Below are 14,550 nucleotides of genomic sequence, written 5' to 3'. Positions count from 1 at the left end.
TACCTGGCACCGACACTCATTCTTTTGATCTCGCTCGTTATTTGTCTCTCGCTCTGGATTGATTGAAGTTCTTCATGCATCCCTTGTTACCCTTCTCTGTGCTTCTTTCAATTTTCGACCATGTCCATGCAGTCAGAATACCATTTCAAGTCCGGACGCTTGTTGAAAACTCCTGGACCTCCGTTGACCGGCTAGGCCGCCGTGCCCCCACGAACAACATACCTATCAAGAATATTCACAATGCCCAATACGTTAGCAATATCACCATCGGGGATCAGCAGGTAGCACTCATGCTGGATACTGGGAGGTAAGTACTGAGGCACACTGCGGGTCACTGAGCTTCACTCACTTACGGCTGGTTTCCTACAGCTCTGACATGTGGGTCAGCTTCCCGAAGACTACGCCTCAAACAACAGATACGGGGACTGAAATCACACTGAGATATGCTGTTGGGAAAGCCCAAGGTGCCCTTGTCGACCCGACTCGACTCTGTAGAGCCTTCTGACGTGACAACAGGCCACATTCGCACTGCACCAGTGACCATTGGAAATTTCACCATTGATAACCAAGCGTTTTGTGAGCATCGCGGTGTGCTTGACCATTCCATTCTCTAAGTTCGCACGTTAGTGATGGTCACCGACACAACAACATTCTCTGGCGATATCCATGCCCAAGGATATGACGGACTCATTGGCTTCGGGCCGAATGACGGCTCTGTAATCCAAGACAAGTTGAAGGGAGACGCAGGAGACACCCTTCTCACGAACATATTCCAACAGAACCAGACTCAGCAGAACTACATTACCATGCTTCTGGATCGCAAAGGTGATCCTCGGGAGGCATTCACCGGGCAGATGACCATCTCCGAGCTTGTTCCAACGTTTGAGAACATCACCACTATGCCAAAGCTAGACGTCAAGATGTTACTGAAGTTGATAGACTCAGGTGAGATACCATCAGTACTCTGTTCGCTGTGTGACGGCGTGCTGATTGAGGAACAGACCAACACTGGCAAGCAGTCACGGACTCCGATAATGGTGTTATTGGTCCAGATGGGTCCGTTCTGAAGATGAAATCCCTTGTACCCAAAGCACCTAAAGGCAAATTTGTTGCCGTTATCGATTCCGGATTCACATTCAGGTCAGTGATCTAGTAATGGTGACCATGCCTCAAGTGCTGACGTTCTTTCTAGTCAAGTATGGTCTCGCGCTTGTGAACATGCTGGTGGAACTAAAGTAGATGTTGTAGGTTCCGCGAGATATCTCTGACGCAATCTACGGCCGTGTTCGCGGGGCCGTCTACGACACTGAGAATGAATATTGGACCGTCCCTTGCGGACAATACCTCTCCCTCAGCTTCCGATTTGGAGGCGTCGAGTATCCCGTCCATCCCATGGATATTGTCAACGACGATTTCGCCATTACCGATAAGATGGGGAACCGTGTTTGCATTGGTGCCGTGAGTAGTTGATCGTTCCGTCTCAGTATTGGCATAATTACATATTCGTGTTCTAGTTCCAACCCATCACTTCAGCATTCAGTCTCCTCGGTAACTACGACATGATCCTTGGCATGAGCTTCCGTGAGTACACGTGGATGCATTTTGACCCATACGTTTCTGATCTCATGCATACTCAGTACGAAACGCCTACACGCTACTCGACTACGGCAATTGGGTCAAGAACACCCAAGATGACGTCGACCCATACATTCAGATGCTCCCTCTCACCAGCACCGCCCTCGCCAAGGCTGACTTCATTCAAATGCGCCTCGGCGGCACCGATTCAACAGGCGAGGACAAATGGTCGCTTCTCCCCCAAGATCAGATGCAACATTCTCCCGTCTCAGAGGAAGAGAAGAAGAAGAAATACCAGGAAGCCGTGCTGAGTCAGTGGCCTTACATCCTTCTGGGATGTTTGGCTCTCGTTCTTTTGGTGACGGGATGCATTGTGTGGCATTGCTGCTGCCGTAAGCGAAAGGCTAAAGCCAAAGCTGCTAAGGCCGCGAAAGGTGGTTTCGGAGAAGGGGAGGGCAAGCCTTCGTCATACCTTCCCTTGCAGGATCAAGGGAGCCAAGTTAGCTTGCATAGTCCCTACGGCGCAGGAGGGCATGGTTTCCCGGGTCGCTAGTCGCTATCGATTTATCTTTATTCTATCTTCCCTACAACGGACAAGCGATGTTGTTGTAAATACTGCTCATAGACGGCATCGAATCATCGGATGCGTGCATCCCTTGGCGCTTAGTACTTAGTTCTGGAGTCATTTCGAGGGGGCGGAGGGGGCTGGCAATACGCTACTATACCACTGCTGTCCACAGGTGAGTTGTTGATGAAGCCAAGGGTAAGTAGACGCCCTCGCCGAAGAGTTCTTGACAGCCCACATAATAAATCAAGGATGTGAGTGCAGTAAGCGTGCCACGTCACTTTGTTTGAGGCTTCTAGGCTTAGGAAAGGATCGTTCCCAACGAGTATGTATGTTCCTCGCATTGTATTGAGTCGAACGAGGTCCCGGTTACCAATAAATCAATAAGCACACAAGTGCTCAATATTCAATACCTTATTCTGTTACGCATATATGTAGGCTAGCGGGCCTGCATCCTGGATGACCCCGATCATCGAACAAGATATTAACGAAGATTCCTATCCCCTCAAACATGAGTCCTACCGACTCACTGAACAGGCCCTGCACGCAATTAACTCCCTTTTGTCGGTCTCTGACGAGATGCTTGCAGAGCTCCTCCTATTCAGAAAGCCACAATACATCTTTATTTCATAGATCGAATTCAGACAAGCATTGAATGTAGGATGAATGAACGAGTTCTCTTCTAAATTGTGATATAGTTCCGCAACGTATGTACTCCGAAACACCATTAACCGTCGTAAAATTCGTAACATATGCCCAAACATGTCGATCACGACAAAAGCGATGCCACCCACTGCTCGGCAGCGAGCAGCTTCGAGTAGCCCTTGGCCCCTGTGAATCCCCCAATTACCAACAAAAAGTGGGCCAAGCAAATGGCGGTGATGACTGAAAAGACGGTGGCTATTGAGTATGTCTTCTCCGCAGGCACGGGCTGGAGTATGGGGACAACAGGCTGTTGCAGCTTCTCATCGATAGAAAGGTCATTCAAAAGGCCAGCATTAAGCTCAAACGCAGTATTCGCCTCACGCAGCAATGCCTCTGCATGACATCAGTATGACAATGTTGGATGGGAACGAAAGGGAATGTACCTTTGAGTTTCGTATCATCTCCCACTCCAGCGTCCATCCCGGCCTTGAACCAGACTTTGATCTTCTTCATGTCCCCTTGGCTCGTGGCCGGCACAGACGATCCTAATTGGCGGAATGTGTAGAATGAAAGCCCGATATTCGACTGTTCATCGAGTCCGTAGGCCTTGGCTGTTCGGTGCTTGATGACCTGACCACCGCTCAAATCACCAAGATAGCGAGCATAAGAATGCGCTAGTAGTAGCGACGGGTCTGTGGATTCTATGTCTGTGATTCTGGAGGTGTAGGCGGTGAGTGCGGGTGGGGGGGAGGCCATGAGCGACGTGTAGATGGGGTGGGCCTGCCATGATGATTCAGGAACCTGGAGGACGGCCGAAATGTCTGCAGAAAGACTGGACTTCCTGGCGAGGAGGATAGGGTTATATGTAGGTTGCAGAACCGTGTTAGCCGCATGGCGTTCAAGTGCTTCTTCGATGGCGCTGATAACGGCAATGGTCAGTCCCACAGTGTCTAAAAGGGAAAAGAAGGAACAATACCCATAGATGTGCCACAATATCATGAGGAAGCGTACGTACTCCTCGCGGGGGAGTGCAGCGTTCACCAAGGCAGCGGCACCGGGACTCTTTGCGACCTCGTCGTGACTCTTCACGGTGCCTTTGTGAAGAATTTCAGAGATCGGAAGATTGAGGTCGACAGTGGCCATTGTGGTGAAGGGAATGGTGGTGGTAAGAGAACAAGGAGGGAGAGCAGAGCGCCGTCGGCTCTGGATTTATGTGGCGGTCCTGGAGGTGATGAGAGGTGATGGCGTGCTGTATCTAGGCAGTGGCAGTCACTTCGACGTATACGTCGATTTTCTGATCTTATCTGATAGCCGAAGCCGGGCTGTTACGCGCAATCCGTCCGGCGCTTAATGTTCTTTACCGCTTCAAATTTCCTTAGTCGTACCTCATAATGCATAATATTTTTGGACACTAATGGACTCAGTATAAATCGTACACTCACATGTGCTGGCTTCGAATAAAATACCAAAATATATATGTAATAGACATCTTGGATATCTGACTAATAGATTTGGGGAGAGGTTGTGCCCTCGTCGAGAAAATCACAAAATCCATTTATGCATTATGAAATAATCAATTGTAAGTCCAAGGTAAAAATATTCTTAGGTGAATATACTCTGAGGTATCCCAAGTCTAATACAGTTGGTAACTCATCATAAATGTCAGCTCAGTCATTATAACAACTACCGCTAGCTCCTCATTTACTACTGCCAAGATTAGATAGGTCCAGAATTTAGTACTGTCTGAGACCCAGCTGCATACCTTCCATATCTACACTCGCATAAGATTGAAGAGGTAGAATATTGCTAATGTACTGGTTAATACCCCTCACTCCTTAGGGGTCATCAGGAGATATAACATGTCGCACCGATCCTCCACTCTGGAGTACAGTGGGGCTACAAATGATTGTCCCCGGGATGTTGATTATCTCCACTCGATTTTATTCTTTGACATTATTAGCTAGTTAAATCTACAGCAAACCGTTTAACGTTTGAAGTTGTGGGGCGGCCGTTTCTCGTGTGATCGGCTGGTAACATGGGAGCATGCTCCTCCTCGCGCCACTTTTCCACTTGGACCAGGACCACTCCAACGTAAGTGACGCATAATTTGGAGACAATAATACGTAGTGACGGTCCATTCAGAGGTATATAAGCTCGAGGTCTAACAGCCAAAAGCATCCTACTCATATACTAAATCATATTCAAATCTCGCCGAGTCGTCGTAGATTACAACATGTCCACTACCCGTGAGTTGAGTTGATTTGTTTAGCCTTTCCCATAATTGACGCTAGATTTCGCTAGGATACACAGACAAAAACCCTATCAACGTTGCTGGTGGCTTGAAAGCAGCCATTCACAACCCAAATGTCTCTGAGGAGGCTAAAGAACGCGCTGCGGAACGTCTCCACGAGATGGGCGCCGACAATCAGAATCAAAGTACCCCGCAAAATCTGACAGGATATAGTGACAGTACGTCTCGCCGTCAGTGTCTATGTATATAACAACGGTTGAATTTATCTGTTGCCCAAAATAGGCGAATCCATTACGCAACAAGACATTGCTTACGCCCGCGAAATATTGGAGGCGGTAGGGTACAGCATCGAAAAACCTGCTGAGAGTACGCATGATGAGCATCAGACTCGCGTTCTTGCTGGTTACAAGGCTGCATTGAGCAGTAAGTGTGTTTTCGGCATCGCTTCCGTCAGTGGCTAACGACTTACCCTTCTCAGATCCTCATGTTTCCAAGGAAGCCAAAGCGCATGCCCAAGCGTACTTGAACAAGCACGGAGCTGCCTGAACGAGTTAGTCGATAGGACGTTCATTGGACATTGGTACCGTACCAGCCTGTATCATTAGTCTTGCAGATATGTATCATTTTTGGTCACAGCAGAATTCGGATGGAGATCTCCAGGATAACAGTCATCAACTGCACTACGGGTATAACCTTGACCACAGAGGGGCACATCGGGTCAAGATATATTCCTTGAGCGTCATACACATCTAGTATTGTGCAAACATGGGTAGGGCGTTGTAAAGCGGATAGAGAACCAAAGGATATAGGTATACTGGTTCCGTTCCAATCCAGAGTAGTCAAGTGCAGCAGAGAGCGGGATACATGGTGTAATAGATGGATGTACACGGGAATCCTGGTCCGCTTGAACGGACAATGTTGATACAGATGGGGCAGGACGACGACGACGAGCTGCAGGAGTGCAAGCAGGAAGAAAGCGGGCACAACTTTGTACATAGCAAGAAAGATGAATGAGATAAAGCAACACGGCGATAATATGGCAAAGAGTAAACGGGTGGAAGGGGAAGTAACGAGGGGAGCGTGGGTGACTGCTCGATTTTTTTGCTGGGGAAACTGATATCAGCAGCAGAAGTCTATGTTGTTGGGGGAGACGGAGGAAGGCGAGTGGATATATAGAACAATGTCCGGGTGTCATGGGTTTTAGTCTTTTCCTGAGTGTGATAAATAGATAAATAGAAGACGGGGTAGATAACTCCTGTTTTTCTACGGACTATCGAGGAGGATTGGTGCTGGAGGCCATCGACAGCAAGGGAGTAGTGTTCCCCCTTGTGAAGTTACCTATATTGGGAACCCCACGCTGGCCAGACAGATTGCTGCCACTGCGGGGCCTTGTGGTGCCTTGCCACGAGTTAAGGCCGTAGCCCAGAGGTGCCGAGTCACTCCGGGCTCTAGAGGACTTCTTAACAGCAACGTTACTTCCATTTGACGTCGAGAGGCTCGAAAGAGGATCTCCCCCACTGGATGTGACGAGTCCGCTGTCATCGACCGCCATCCGTTGTCTTTTCGTGCTGATGCGTCCGACATCCCCCACGTCGCTGTTATCATAAAGTTCCATAGATATGGATCCTGGAGAGTTGGCCCCATCGCCTCGCGAGAAAGAGACGTGCTGAAAGCTATGCTGCCTAGAGAGAGACTGAGGTCGTTGTTGGCTTTGATGAACATGTGAAGGGGATTCAGAGTTTGTTGGGCTGGAGTTCGGTGAACTGAGATTGTGGTGCATGGAATGCATTGGTGGATTCCCCATATTCATGGTCAGCGGGGGTGGGTAGCGGGAAGCGCCAGGTGCCGGCGATGTAACATAGATGTCTGGGTTATCAGCAGAGTCGAGAAGATCGTTAGGGAAAGGCGGCACTGTGGTTGAAGTGATCAGGCATGCGAACATAGATAACTTGGTCCCCCTCGCCATGATTAGGTTACTCACCGCTGCCAGGAAATCCTTTACTCGCTACATCCCACAAACGAGCAACTACATTGACAAGCCTTTCGGTACGCCTACGCTCAATATTGAGTTGTTCCCATACTCGGCGGTTTTCATCACGCATGGCGCCGAGTTGGGCTGCAACCTGAAAGGAAGCAATTTGCGGTATCAGTGTACGTACAATCGTGGGTCACCTAAGTTTGTGTGAACTTACTTCGCCAGGCAGTTCAACACGATGCTTGACGGCTGGATCAGGTTCAAGGGCTTTGCGCTTAATCTCGTCCAGTAAGTCTGGGCGATTTCGAAGGAACTTCAGATGGGAGAATTCCCAAGTCTGGGCATCCGTGGAGGTACGTTGGGCCCGGGGTGTCTGTATGTGCGACGAACATACGTTGGCGTCGCATGCAATATATGAGATGATGATTACGAATCAACATCAGCATCATAGATGGCCAGAAAGATGGGTCGTAGGGTCAAGGTACCAGCATCGTCGTCAATACCAAGATCAGTTGGGAGTGATGGTGTGAAGGTCATTTTGTCCGTAAATGGGTAAGGTGGAACGAGGAAGGCGTCAGGGGTAGACGAAGAGGGGTGACGGATTGGCATCGGGATTGCCACGGGTGGGATAGTCACAGAAAATGGAGATGCGAAATGAGTTCTTATGGAGGAAGACAAGGACAGAGCACGAACCCTGTTGATTTTATGGAAGCCGTACATGTTGAGCTGCCTCACAAAACTCGAAAACTGTACGGTATAAGTTAGTAATTCAACTCCACGAGGGGGCACAACAACGTCAACCGGCGAATGGCCCATATGCGGAGTTGGTTATGAAACAGGAAGAGCATAGAAGGGGCTGGATGGCTAAATGGCTCCTGGATAATTTACAGCGGACGAAAAAAGACCCACGTTGTTGTGCTTGAAGTGAGAACCCAGGATAGTCCTGCTGAACTCGCCAACATTCGAGACGACGAACGAAGTCCCATGTTCTGTCCAAGCGATGAACTGCGTTGACTTTGGGTCACTGATCATCCTACATGTGACCACGGGAGTCAGTAAATAATCAGAACTTAGTATGAATGGAATAATTAAATGGTAAGTGGGAAATGAAGCGCGAGGCGAGGCAGCTAATTTGAGGAAGAGCGGCTATGGGTTCGGCTTCCCGGGAGTATGAACGATAACATGGAATCGGCCTGCCTGATACGATTGGCGGATGTTTTGAGAAGCCTCTGTGATCAACAGGGTCGAACCATGGCAACGAGCTCTCCCACTGCAATTCTGTGGGCATGCATCCTCACAAGCATCTTCCTCTCTTCAACACTCGACCATAACATTCGCGGGGGGTTCAACAAGTCTGGGTCCGACTCGTGTAAAACCACGAGTTCATGTCAAATCTACTCGACGATCGAAGCCAAAGCTCCGTCGGTCAACATTCGGTAGAAGTGCGGGTGTAGTTGTTCAACACAAGTGACATGTGGGCAGCTGAAACGTATGATCGCAGAGAATCGGCTGACACAACGTGGCTAGAGAGTTCTAAGCCAACTAGAAGGTTGGCGCGTGACGCATCGCTAATCAAGGGCAAGGATGTCGAAGGGAGCAAGTGTGCATGGTGGAGAGTAGGCGGATGGGGCTACCGAAGAAGGGCTGCCGGCGGTACCTCTAGGCCAGGGGTGGTGACAGCGAGTCCACTGGCGTGCCACAGTATATGAAGGATGACAGTCTGTTGGAAAGGCGACGCTGCCTTCCCAGCCCCTCGAGCTAACTACATCCACAGAAAATGAAGGTGATACGAAAGACACTCACTGATACAGTTTTGTCACGAAGTTGTTCGTGGCCATCGGCTTCCCAAGGACATTCATATTCAAGCCCATCGCCAACCCACCTCCCTCTCCGCTCCTGACGCGACCGGAGTACCGCCTCCGTTATCGTCCTCACCGCCGCTCCCACTGCCATCGACGGGGCTCGCGTTTCCTGTGCCCGTTCCCGGACCAGGAGTGTAGCGCATGTCCATTCCATCATCATAGGCTGTCGAGCCTGGAGTCGTCGTGTCCATCGAATCGTCGTAGACTTCATCAACTTCAACCAGCGTGTCCGTGCTTGCCCCATTCGAACTGAAACTCCGCTTACGGAGGAGCCCCATACTTGACGCGGATGATGAGCGGGATGCCGTGGTGGGCGTCGCTGCCATGCGCCTATCGTGAAACTGCTGGGGCGTGCTCTCGTCGTAGGGCGTCGATGTTCCACTACCGTGGCTACTTCCAGGGACTTGCACAGGCGCTCCCTGAGGCTGCTGCTGCTGTTGCGAAGGGGCTAAGGTAGTTTCAGGAACGTTATATTGGAATTGGGAAGCTATATTGTGATGAGAATGGTGGTACGGGTGGTTATTGGATGGACCCAGAGAGGCCACGGGCGACAATCCATGACTCGACTGGGGTGGGTTAATTGGCGACAGGTTCGTGGGCGATGTCACGGTCAGCGACGATAGATTCAACGACAGCGACGAAGTGGTCCTACTCATTGGATGAGGGTGAGCGTGGTCTCCAGAACCACCGTTACCAGGCTGGTTCGTATTTTGAGGCTGCTGCTGTCCTGTTGCAGATCCCTGCGTGGGGTAGAAGGGATAGTGCTGCCCATGGTCTGGCACTCCGGACGGGGTGACTGGCGTCGGAAACGACTGGCCTGTGTGGGTCGTCGACAACAAATGCGGTGCCCAGTTTGTTGGTGGTCGCTGTTCTTGGTGGTTGTAACGGGGGTCCCCTTGCGCTATAGTATAACCGTCCATGCTGTTCGTAGCGTCGTCAATGAGATACCAATAAAGCAGAAACGAAATGACCTGAAAAGCGGTATTTTTTGGCTCAAACCCACTCATCTGCGAGATCGCAGTATTAAGCGCCCGTATGACTAAGCAATGTTGTGACTTCTTGTCCGAGTCTGCAAATATTCGAATCAGCCAAGAGTCAGATCAACAGGGTGTTGGGGTTTCTAGGTAAATAATTGAGAAACTTGTTTCCACTAATTATCCGCAAGTTCGTAACCTCCTTCCGTTGGGGTGATCGCGCTGTATTCGCCGAAGTGCTGGACTTAAGATCAACTACCACTCGGGTAAATTGTTCTCCGAGCTTCATGTCTGCATACCGAAACAGCGCATGCGTGAGGATTCCATGCGGATTCGCGGAGACGTTAGGTCGAGGGGTACCAATGGGTGGGCTAAGCGATGCAATCTTTGAGATTCAATTCAGACCTTCCTGCTTGTTGAGCGCCGCTGATCCTTCAGACCCAGGCATGTTTTTCCAGCGGTTCGGCTGATCGGTAATGCGAAGGTATTCTTTGAAATGTTGGACAATTACTGGCCATCCCAGTAAGTACTAGTAAATGATCCCGACATCAGACACCAGTCAGAAAATCATTCAGAAGTAGAGAAGAGTCACCTCTAGGTCACGCCAACGCTAATGGCAAGCTCTCAGCCACTGATTAGGCCATAATACTGCTGAATGGATCTAGCGAGAACCGCCACGGTGCGACGCAAGTGTCGGAGTCTTAAGTGCGTGGCGCTACACTCCGCGTCACTGCGAAATTCCATCCGGGCAGGAAATTGTGCTGTACGCCTATTCTTAGCCTTGCGGGCAATATAGCCCCCCTGAGAGAGTATGCGTACCGACTTTCGGCTACCCCCACCAATGGGGCTCTCTGTACGATCTTCCTTCAGTAGAGGTCGAGGGCCGAGCAGACTGTTCGACGTGCAATCATCCACTAACGGTGCCAGGGAACTTTACCGCCACAGTCATGACAATTTCATGGTTGTTTAAAGGCTTGTTTTCTCAAGAGTTATGTAAGTTCAACCAACGTTCCATTACTATCAGGGTTCTATGCCGGGAACTGACTACTTGTCCGTGGACAAATCACTTAATTCTGCTAACGACGCTGGCCTATCACAAAATCATAATTATCACCTTGGGGCTGTTGTAGGGTCCGACCGAGGCGTTGAGGCCTACTACAGCTTTCGATGCAAATATATACTTCAACATACGTGCTTCATGCTATCAGATAAGCTGCCGATGTGCACCAAGACCTCTGACACAATCTACGGCATTATCTACCTCCCACTTTAGCCTACTTCCCATGTCAGAATTTTCTGTGATGCTACCGTTAGCCCCTTACTTCATTTGTGACGCTTATTCAAGTATATACCGATTAAGTGCCTAGAAGATTTTGTTTCCGTACATTGCACACGGCATCTCCAGGAAATAGATAACAAACCATATCCGGTGCCCATCTTGTACCGGCCAAAGTGGCAGAAGCGGAAACACTATGCGATCAAGAACTTAATCTCTCGGACAGCCAAAATGATATCACCAAGCTGAACCTTGTATTCCATACCCGGGATAAGCATTACAGCGGTGTAACGAGGGAGAACTATCCAGCTTCATTGCATTCCGTCGAATGGAACTGTCCGTTACCGTGCTTCTTTGACTTGAACATGTGACGTTTGAGGTCTGACTTGGTGGTGAAGGCGGACCCGCATTCACAGCTGAACGGACGTTCATCATTGTGGGCGCCTAAATGACCTTGACATCATGATAGCAACAAGTCAGTAGACGCCACGGAGAATGCTGTGCTCGAGACATACGATAATAATTGTGCCTGGCTGTGAAGCCTCTGTCGCAGTATTGGCAAAAGAATCGGTGCGGGTTGACACGCCGCTTCTCAGCAGCGTCGGACACGGCATCGGTAGCTAGCTGCCTAGAGGCAGGCAAGCTGATCATAGATGGTCCAGGCTCCGACGAGCCAGGCGGAATATTGGATACTGTCGCAGTGATGTAGTCAGCGACTGTCCGGGGAACGAGGTGGAGGGAATTACGATAATCCGTTCGCGGTATATCGCGGGGTGCCAAGTAAATGTGACCGTCTGAAGTATCGTTGAACGGTTGGACAGCTGAATAATAGCTATTAAAATTATTTGCTATACCTCCAAAGAGACTTCAGCTTCTGAGCAATAATTCAAGGCGGGGTCCACCCACAGTTATCGGTGGAATAAAATGCCGGACTTTGGAAGAGCGAGCCTGAAGGCGCCACGTACGCCTGTTCGCCATGGAAGTGCTGAAGGTATTGACTGGAAGCAGTACTATGATGGAATTGTGGATGTTGCTGTATGTGACCGGTGTCATTAACATGCCTATCCATCATTTGTGGGATGGCCGGCTGGCTCCAGGCGTACGGAAGACCTAGATTCTCGACAGAGTTGCCTATGATTATACGTTAGAATAGGTGGAGGACTTTGGTGAATGACGACGTACTCGACACAATGGTGTCAGCCACTCGATAGCTTCCTTGATGGTAGGTATTTATCTGGTAGTGTCCATCCTGAAAATGTGAGCCGTTGGGACGTTCCATCTGGTATTTTCGCCTCTAGTGCAGGCTGGTGAATGTCAAAAACCATGCTTTATAGGTCAATATTTACAGTGCTTTGAGAATGTACTTACCAAGATCGTAGCGTCGGCCAATGGAGTCTGCCCACGGTGGCCGAATGAGTTGTTCGCTTTAAGCGTTCAACGATGTCTAGCAGGAACGGTTTCAACGCTCCACGATCACTGCGGAAGAATGGCTACGTGGCTGGGTGCATACTCCAGTGAGAAGAATTACAGCAAGTTAGCCACATGATAGGCATGCGAAAATTCGTACGGATGTGCTTGACTTGAAACATCCCGTTAGGTTGGTCTTAAATTGACGGCTGTGGAATGGCGTCACATGAACCTATGCATATTCCAGGTAGCTGGCGGCAGAGCATGCTGGGAGAATTTGAATTATTCGATCATCACGCACTTCCGCTGCAAGATGAGAAAGAAACCTCGAAAAGTCGGAGCGCGGCCTTGAAGTTCGAGGGCTGTTGGTTGTACATGTGAGTTACAAAGCCCCAGACCTGGTGCAGTTTAAGTGTTTACTAATAGTTTTTATGTACCGCCAGTGGTGGAGGAAAGATCCATAACTAAGGAGTACTATCCGATAGAGTTGCGTTTAATTCGGGGGCTTCGTTTCTGTCGCGAAGTCTACTCTGAGCGCTCCGTATCTGTAGCTTCAGAAGGTCTGACACCGAAGCAGATCAGAGGAGATACCGCGCGAGGTCGCCGATAAACCTGTGCATGTCTTTGGACGACCGCGTTGCACAGTCGGTTACGACAGAGGCACTATAAGAGGCTAGGGAATTCATCAACCCAGCCTTTCAAGGAGATGATTTACAACGGACCAGGGTAATTCCTATTGCAGATCCAGAGCAAACATAACGTATATCTGAAAAGATAGTTTAGCCATAAAAACGCGATGAGAGCGGGGGGGAACTTACTTGTCGGTACAGTTCGGTGCCGGGAGGCGCGCGGTCACGTTTAAGTCACAGGGGCGATTAAATTGAGCGCCTAATGTGTCTTAAAACTCGAGTACGCCGTCGGTGACAACGCGTACCATTGGAACTGTTAGTCTCCTTCGTCCCTTACAGACATCTCGGACATCTTGCTTGGAGTATAGAACAACATCTATATCGCCTTGCCTCGCCGGCGCTCTTTGCGACGATGGCGAAACTCCGATCTTGTGCGGAATTACTCCTGATGCGTGAAGGGTCGACTCACTGTTATCCTTGTATCCCTGGACCCTAATCCACTCAAATACGGGTTTGTTGTGATGGCTGGTTACGCCCTGTTTTTCCTTCTTCTACCTACGGAATCTCGATGAGAACCAAGGCAAGCTCAAGCCTCTTCTTTTGTTTCGCACTCGTCCAGTCGATCAAAGCTGCGGCCATCAGCTCCAATTGGAAGACGCCTGAAAATTACGCCGGGATCGCACATGGCATGGGGACGTCAGAGCATGCGTTTGCTGTGGATGTTTCTTCGTGAGTGCAACCCCAAGTAGTCTAGGAATATTTTCTGATCCGGTGGATCAGAGCCAATGCAGATGTACGGATCCCCCAAGGCGTGGAAGTAGGGGGAAGTGTAGTAGTTCGCTATTCATCTGACATTACGCGGTCAGGTAAGTGGTATCGAATCTTAACTGCACACTACTTGTCCTCTAACCCACGCACTTCACCACGGATCCTACAGAGCTCACTGCTGCTCAGGTGTTCCATCACCTAGTGCCGCGAAACAAAGCAGAGGGCAAGGAGAAGCCTGCACATCCGCGAAATGTTGGATATGCAATTGTCATTGGGGCGGTCGCTGGCTTGATCTTCTTGATTGCTATGATTGCGGTGTCGTGCCACTGTTTTAGGAAGCATCGGATGCAAAGCAAGGTTGCTTCCATATCGATGTCGATGCCAAAGTCAAAGTCGAAGGGTGGAGGTCCTGCGTCAGGTGGTGTGTACGCGAGGTTACCAGACCCGGAGCCAGTCGACCGTCCAGCAGGTACCTTCCAGCAGCCACATTATGATCCTAACGTTCCTTATGCGACACCGTGGTCACCACCTTCTCATTGAATGGACTATTTCGTGTACTTCTAAGTTATGGCGGCTATGCTTGTATCAGACAGCGTGACTTGCATTGATGCATACCTGATGCT

The 14,550-nt window shown here is 49.7% G+C and overlaps 7 protein-coding genes across 7 annotated transcripts; 3 read left to right on the top strand and 4 right to left on the bottom strand.

Annotated features, from left to right (window-relative positions):
- Positions 1–74: 74 nt before the first annotated feature.
- Positions 75–2,128, top strand: PC9H_010880 (uncharacterized protein; the record flags this gene model as incomplete). The annotated part of the gene is made up of 8 exons (XM_036780373.1): positions 75–307; positions 370–464; positions 517–576; positions 628–945; positions 1,002–1,144; positions 1,249–1,458; positions 1,515–1,581; positions 1,638–2,128. 8 exons carry the CDS (start codon positions 75–77, stop codon positions 2,126–2,128), a joined length of 1,617 nt encoding a protein of 538 aa, XP_036627756.1.
- Positions 2,129–2,909: 781 nt separating this feature from the next.
- Positions 2,910–3,928, bottom strand: PC9H_010879 (uncharacterized protein; the record flags this gene model as incomplete). The annotated part of the gene is made up of 4 exons (XM_036780372.1): positions 2,910–3,178; positions 3,229–3,500; positions 3,549–3,704; positions 3,762–3,928. 4 exons carry the CDS (start codon positions 3,926–3,928, stop codon positions 2,910–2,912), a joined length of 864 nt encoding a protein of 287 aa, XP_036627755.1.
- Positions 3,929–5,018: 1,090 nt separating this feature from the next.
- PC9H_010878 (uncharacterized protein) lies at positions 5,019–5,582 on the top strand (the record flags this gene model as incomplete). The annotated part of the gene is made up of 4 exons (XM_036780371.1): positions 5,019–5,031; positions 5,087–5,254; positions 5,319–5,459; positions 5,515–5,582. 4 exons carry the CDS (start codon positions 5,019–5,021, stop codon positions 5,580–5,582), a joined length of 390 nt encoding a protein of 129 aa, XP_036627754.1.
- A 724-nt stretch (positions 5,583–6,306) lies between these two features.
- Positions 6,307–7,731, bottom strand: PC9H_010877 (uncharacterized protein; the record flags this gene model as incomplete). Its single annotated transcript, XM_036780370.1, has 4 exons — positions 6,307–6,947; positions 7,018–7,159; positions 7,229–7,384; positions 7,705–7,731. 4 exons carry the CDS (start codon positions 7,729–7,731, stop codon positions 6,307–6,309), a joined length of 966 nt encoding a protein of 321 aa, XP_036627753.1.
- Positions 7,732–8,641: 910 nt separating this feature from the next.
- PC9H_010876 (uncharacterized protein) lies at positions 8,642–9,793 on the bottom strand (the record flags this gene model as incomplete). The annotated part of the gene is made up of 2 exons (XM_036780369.1): positions 8,642–8,773; positions 8,894–9,793. The coding sequence occupies 2 exons, from the start codon at positions 9,791–9,793 to the stop codon at positions 8,642–8,644; spliced, it is 1,032 nt and encodes a 343-aa protein (XP_036627752.1).
- A 1,631-nt stretch (positions 9,794–11,424) lies between these two features.
- On the bottom strand, positions 11,425–12,402 carry PC9H_010875 (uncharacterized protein; the record flags this gene model as incomplete). The annotated part of the gene is made up of 4 exons (XM_036780368.1): positions 11,425–11,576; positions 11,639–11,944; positions 12,030–12,254; positions 12,306–12,402. 4 exons carry the CDS (start codon positions 12,400–12,402, stop codon positions 11,425–11,427), a joined length of 780 nt encoding a protein of 259 aa, XP_036627751.1.
- Positions 12,403–13,727: 1,325 nt separating this feature from the next.
- Positions 13,728–14,467, top strand: PC9H_010874 (uncharacterized protein; the record flags this gene model as incomplete). The annotated part of the gene is made up of 3 exons (XM_036780367.1): positions 13,728–13,888; positions 13,940–14,025; positions 14,097–14,467. The coding sequence occupies 3 exons, from the start codon at positions 13,728–13,730 to the stop codon at positions 14,465–14,467; spliced, it is 618 nt and encodes a 205-aa protein (XP_036627750.1).
- Positions 14,468–14,550: the final 83 nt, after the last annotated feature.

The sequence above is a fragment of the Pleurotus ostreatus genome, assembly GCF_014466165.1.
Source record: "Pleurotus ostreatus strain PC9 chromosome Unknown scaffold_8, whole genome shotgun sequence".
In the NCBI taxonomy this organism is placed as follows: Eukaryota; Fungi; Basidiomycota; class Agaricomycetes; order Agaricales; family Pleurotaceae; genus Pleurotus; species Pleurotus ostreatus.
The sequence above is the reverse complement of the archived record's forward strand: the minus strand, read 5'-3'. Positions and strand labels throughout refer to the sequence as shown.